The 6,422-nt window shown below is 39.6% G+C and overlaps 1 protein-coding gene across 1 annotated transcript in view; it reads right to left on the bottom strand.

The window, feature by feature from the left end:
• Nucleotides 1-5,694: 5,694 nt before the first annotated feature.
• The window catches only part of LOC124274609 (protein SFI1 homolog), a 40,911-nt gene continuing 40,183 nt past the window's right edge, over nucleotides 5,695-6,422 (bottom strand). The window contains 1 exon segment of the mRNA XM_046709975.1: nucleotides 5,695-6,079. Coding sequence (XP_046565931.1) covers nucleotides 5,963-6,079 — 117 coding nt within the window. The 3' untranslated portion in view covers nucleotides 5,695-5,962.

The following is a 6,422-nucleotide window of genomic DNA, read 5'->3' as shown; positions in this document are numbered from 1 at the left end:
GATTATGTTTTTCTCTTCATTAATACATCAAGCAGATATCAGAGATTCAGTTATTATAAAATTATTCACCTGATTAGGCTGCAGGAGAATAGAGTGGTTTTTGATGTACATTAAATAAAACCTTTATTGACAAGAGCTGCTGTGACACAAAGACCCACTGTGCTATGGTATATTCAGAAGTTTGACACCAATTTCTTTCTCCTGGAAACCCGTGACAGTCCGGGTTTGAATATTGATCTTCAGTAACCCATGCTTGTCGTAAGAGGCGACTAACGGGATCAGGTGGTCAGGCTCGCTGACTTTGTTGACACATGTCATCGGTTCCCAATTGCGAAGATCGATGCTCATGCTGTTGATCACTGGATTGTCTGGTCCAGATCGCCGCCATATAGCTGGAATATTGCTGAGTGCGGCGTATAACTACACTCACTCACTCACTTTCTCCTGGCATTGTCAGAGTGAGTGAGTATACTTTTACGCCACTTTTTTTGCAATATGCCATCAATATCAAAGTGGGGTACACCAGAAATGGGCTTCACACATTGTACCCATATGGGGAATTGGACCCGGATCTTTGGCATGACAAGCAGACGCTTTACAAAAGTAGTCTACCCCACTACCCCTGAAACTGAGAACACATTGAGTAAGGCTGCCTTTCCCAGTGAGCCACACCAGGTCCCGTCTGATACAGGGGGTTTAAGGGGCAGTGGGTAGCCTAGTGGCTAAAGTGTTCACTCAGCAAAAACTCAGGTTCGATTCTTCATATTGGTACAATGTGTGATGTCCACTTCTGGTGGATGCCACAATGATATTGCTGGAATATAGCTTGAGGCAGTATAAAGCTATACCTACTCAGATACAGAGAAGGACAGATTATGGAATACTTGCTCCAGGGTTATTATGCCATGACCTGGAGCTACAGATTAATCAAAGGTTAACAGTGTGGTTAGTTTGTTTGATGCATAACTGTTACTTGGCAACCCTGGAGGTGGTTACACTGAGATTACGACATTGTCTCTGTTGCATGGATTAGAGCGATGGTGTTTGGCATTTTCTGATACCGGTATTAATGTTATCAATCTCATGCCAGTGTTAAAGAATGGTATTTTTACTTTATTCATGCAGCTGTCATGTTTTTTTCTCGATTTACAAACAGCCAAATTTGTAATTGTGAATGTATCTGTACCCAAATTTCAGAACAAATGAGGCTAAAACCTATTAAAGTGTAGTCTAGTTTGCAAACAAGTTTGTGCTGCCATTATGTAGAAACCAGTCACAACTATTCAGCAGTTGTACAGAAACATGTATCATGTACATGTATATCTATAGAAAACCTGTAGCAACAAATACCATCTCCATCAAAGACTCCAGGCTGTAGTTCCAGATTTGAATGTTATTGTTTATTGGTACTTAGATTTACTAATTATCTTTGTTGAGTTTCTGATTAAGTTTTTAGTCCTCAGATTTCAGCAGTGGGCAACTCTGTTCAGCTGAAGAGTATGGACGATGTTACGAAAGGAAACTGATGCTGCCCTCTGCTGGCAGGTCTAGCGGCTCATTTATTTGTTGAGAGTTGCCTCCCTTAGGTTCAAGATGTTCCTTGTCAGTCAAGACTACACCTATTTTACAGGACTTAACTGTATCTGTATGTTCCGCCAACACTTAAAAAGATCATGATACTGTTCATCGGTTTGTGTGAACATTTGAAAATAAGACCTCTGTAAAAATCACTCAAACTATTTAACTAACCAAGCTTGTGGCATGTATCGTGTGTGCGAGCGACGACAGTAATACACTGTATGGAATCGAGAATAATAATAAAGAAGCATCGAATTGGGAATATCACAGACTGAACCTGGGTCTTCGGCATGGCAGACAAAGCTTTAACCAAAACACTACCCCGCGCTGCCCCAGCACATTTCAAGATGCTTGTAATGTTTCCTAAGAGGTCATGTGCACCACTATCTCTATGTGATCATCTCCTTGGTAAAACATGGAGAATGTCTTGTAAACTGTGTTATGAAACAAAATCCCAAACTTTTAATCATTAGGTTTGGGAATTCAGAGATGCTCCACTTGAACACACTATTTTCTAAGTTTATCTTCATGGCAAGTACAATTTATCTCTGTTTCTGGTGCAGTGGGGTAGCCTTGTGGTTATGTGTTTGCTCATCATACAGGAGACATGGGTTCAATTCCCCACACATATATTGAATGAAGCCCATGTCTGTTGATCCCCTAATCCTATCGCTGAAATGGCAGAAGCAGTCTAAAACCATCTGATTCACTCACCGCTTCTTCTAGAATCAGACATATTTCAAAAGATGTCTGCATTGATTGTGTCTGTCCTGTAGAAGCAGCTTCAGAGACACATCACCGAACTGGGGCACCTTCAAGTTTATCATCTTGTAGTGAAAACATATGGTATACAGTGGAAACCGCCTAAGTAAAGACCGCTTAACTAAACGGACCGGATAAGTAAACACTATTCTTTGGTCCCGGCAAATTTCTTCATTAATTATCACTATTAGAGTCCTGTTAACTAAACTCGGATAAGTAAACAATACCGCTTAAGTAAACGTCTTCTCACGGTCCCTGGAAGTAAATTACTTAACAAAAGAGACTGGATAACTAAATTAGCAATCACCACATAATCCGACATGAGGGGCAGTCGTGTCAGTCTCCAGTCAAACAAACATCCTACTTACAGCTCGCTGCCGTCAAGCAGTTGACAATACACTGACAACTGGAGGCCAGCCCTGATAAGTTGTTCATTGTTACATATGCATACTTATACATGCCTATGGTTGTCATTTGCAGGTTTTTATAAGTTTGGATAAGTAAAATACCTGATAAGTAAACAATTTTGGCGAGTCCCTTGAAATTTTACTTATCAGGTTTCCACTGTACTTTGTTTATATGTTCTCAATGTCACTCTGTACCACATACAACTCAACAGAAGTTAAGGACCACCCAGTTCCTATTGCATTAGTATAGTAGCATGTGAAGCTCACTTTAACATTGTAGAACTTGAATGTTGACTGCATGTTTTCGAGTCGATGAAAGGGTAAAGTGTGCTGTTGTATATGTTTCTGTATAATGGCTTGTACTTTTTAAGTCCATCCTTGTTTTGTTGGTGTGAAAGTTTCCATTATGACATAATATGAAAAGTATTGCATAATTAGATTCTCGTATTGTATAAAAATGAATGTTTCAATGTTGGAGTGTCAGGGCTGAATATACCTGTACCCACGATTGTTAGACAAGATGACGAGAATGAGTTGTTCTTGATGGCATGGTTCAATGGAGGATGGATTGTTGCTCATGCTAGTAACCCTATGTTTGCCTAACCAAAATTCAATGGAAGATGGAAACTTGCTGACCCAGATTTTTTAACAATATGTAGAAAAATATGTTACTTTTAATCGAACACAACGATACTTGTTAACTTGCAGCTTCAATAATAGGATGTCATCGGTTCCCAATTGTGCAGATCGATGCTCATGCTATTGATCACTGGATTGTCTGGTCCAGACTCGATTATTTACAGACCGCTGCCATATAGCTGGAATATTGCTGAGTGTGGCGTAAAACTAAACTCACTCACTTCAATAATAGGGTTCTCATCCCCTTGAACTCCTGCAAACTATCAACATAAGGAAGTTAGTGAACTAAGGCACCACAAGATGAGTTGATGAGCCAGGGTCATAGGTTTGAAATCACAGAATCTCATATTCACCCGGAATACAAACTTTGGTCCTACTTGTGCTGACGAGATTTAACTCAACTGGAAAAGGTGCTTGTACATTTCTACATTTAGCTGGCGAGTTGAGACACAACTAAAATATATTTTTTCACAGCTGTAATTACCTCCCCTTAATTGAAGAGATTATGATGCAGAACTCACTTGGTATGTAAGTACCAACACACTTGTATTGTCAACATACAACCGTTGTATGGGTAGATTAGCCTGTTAATTAATGCACTGATTTCTCAGATCTTAGAACCATGTATAATTTTCCATATGGGCACAGATTGTCTCTACAGAATTCTGTTGATATTTAAGTGTTGACATGTTGTAGAGTCGCCTATAGAGGCTTGTCCTGTCATAGAACCAGGTTTGGTTGTCCTAGTGTACAATCTGTACCCTATGTTGGCGTCCAACACCATTCATCTTGATGTTTTGTCACATGTCAGATATTTCCTGTTGTCCCATACCCAGTTGACCAGGTTAGCACGTGTCCACTTCACAATTTGGACAACTATGAGGTTTTGTCTGTTTCAATGTTAAACTTTGATCTTTACAGTGAATGTGTGCACGTTTGTACAATGAGACATGTCCCTTGAAGGTGAGATCGTCTTGGAGGGTGACTGTCCCAAGACAAGTTACATCCCATAATTTAGTGTTACATCACTCTATGGGACAGATTCCAACATTTATCAGCAGGTTTACGTTTTCTTTTTTATATTGATGTTTTATCAAATTATCTCTCCTATCTAGATGTCTTGTTATTTAATGTCAGTCTTCAAAATTGCAATTTGAGACTGAGGTAGAAATTTCAATTCATAACTCATGACCATTTTGTATACATATTCATGACTCTGTATTACACATACAGCATGTCAAGTCATCATGATTAAACCTGCAGTTTCTTCAGTGTGTTACCATGGTTACTTACTCGTGGAAGCACACATCTTCCTAACCTGAGTGCGAGCCACCACACTATGTCTACATCAAATGGAAAGTAAAGCTTCTATTAATACAATAAGCGTTTTGTCTTTTCACTCTTTTGTCAGATTTTTTTAATGTTGCCGAACCATTATTTACGTGCTTTCCTTGTCAATACAGTTCCATGCTGCCACCCACCACAATCAGCATTTTTCTTCAATGAAAGGAAAGACTCACAGGCTAAACTCTCATTTATTTTAGATCATAATAGCAACGTAGTCAGAGACAATATTTACTGATACTGTGCAGCCAAACAAAGTCGTGTGCTAAGAATGCAATAGGACAGATGGAGACCACACCTTTGGCAGTGAACTGTCCAGCATATTTACCCTTATTGTTTCATTAATCACGTATGATGGTTGAAAGGCAGCTGAGAGAGTTTAGTTGACACTGCTCTGAACAGGATTTCACAGCATGCTGCGTTACTCTTGGAAGGAAAGCAATATGACCTGGGATTAAGACTTGCAATCAGAAGATTCCTTCAAGGAAATCTAAAATTGAAGTTTTTAGCTTGATAACGATGTAAGAATCTACATCAAAACGTCGCTCTATGCAATAAATAAGAAATTGTCGTCCATAAAGTTGTGTGTTTCAGTTTTAGATTACCACAGTTTCAAATAAAAAGTCTCTGTGCTCCTTTTCATGATATTTTATGATTATAATTTAGGAACCTTTTTCTGTAAAATATGTTTCTCAGACTAGATGCTAGTCTATAGTTGGCAACATATTCCAGCTACCATGTTGTCTGGAGGAATTCTGGCAGTCTGTAAATGTTCAAACCAGACAAACCTGTGACTGACAATAATTCACCCAGGATAAGGCACGTTCTTCTCCACTGTCCAAAAAGCACACTGGATAATGCAGACCTTTCTGCCCCAGAATCAACACCGTGCAGACAGAAGTTTGAAAGGAATAACACCAATATTCTCACATGAATGTCCCAAGGGATGCGACAGAGGCTTCAATTTGTGGTTTATATGTTTATTGATGTACAAGTATCTACAGAGAATCGATATACAAATATGGTCATATTTATAGCACCTCCCTATGCAGTGTGTACTGTACATGGAAGACCAAATAACATACATTCTGGTTACTACCCTTGTCAGTGTAATGTCACCTACAGTATACAAGAAGACGTGAATACTTTATTTAGATGTGGCAATTATTAAAGTATAGAGAGTTCTCTCTGTTCTTTGCTCTGTGTTTAGGAGTCATGTTAGTCGCTGGTGACTAGCTATGTGCTGTTGTCCAGTTGCTGCACCAACTGCTTGGCTCTCCCCACCAGCTGTTGACATGCCCCTTCTGCCTCTCTACTGCCACTCTCAGTTCCTCCATCTCACATGACAGCTGCAACGCATGACACTTATATAATACCTGCTACACATAAAAATAAATAATAAGGGCATTTGTAATGTGCTGAATTCTGCACCACAGAGGGGCACGCTCAAAGAGCTACAATCTGAATATTATTACCCCGAATAACCCAAGCTGCCTGTGAGGCGCTAGGTTAATGGTCACATTATCTATCCCACCAGGTACCCATTTTCTGCTGAGGGAAAAGAGGCAAGTTTGAAAAAACTCAGGTGATACCACATGTATCACATGTGCTTTGTTGTGGAGCAGGACTGAAGTCCTAGAAACTTTCAGGAGTCAAGCTGCCAACACAGTCACCAAGGACTCTCAGCACCCA

Source organism: Haliotis rubra, unplaced genomic scaffold, assembly GCF_003918875.1.
Source record: "Haliotis rubra isolate DU_JTF1 unplaced genomic scaffold, ASM391887v1 Scf192, whole genome shotgun sequence".
NCBI classification, from domain to species: Eukaryota; Metazoa; Mollusca; class Gastropoda; order Lepetellida; family Haliotidae; genus Haliotis; species Haliotis rubra.
The sequence above is the reverse complement of the archived record's forward strand: the minus strand, read 5'-3'. Positions and strand labels throughout refer to the sequence as shown.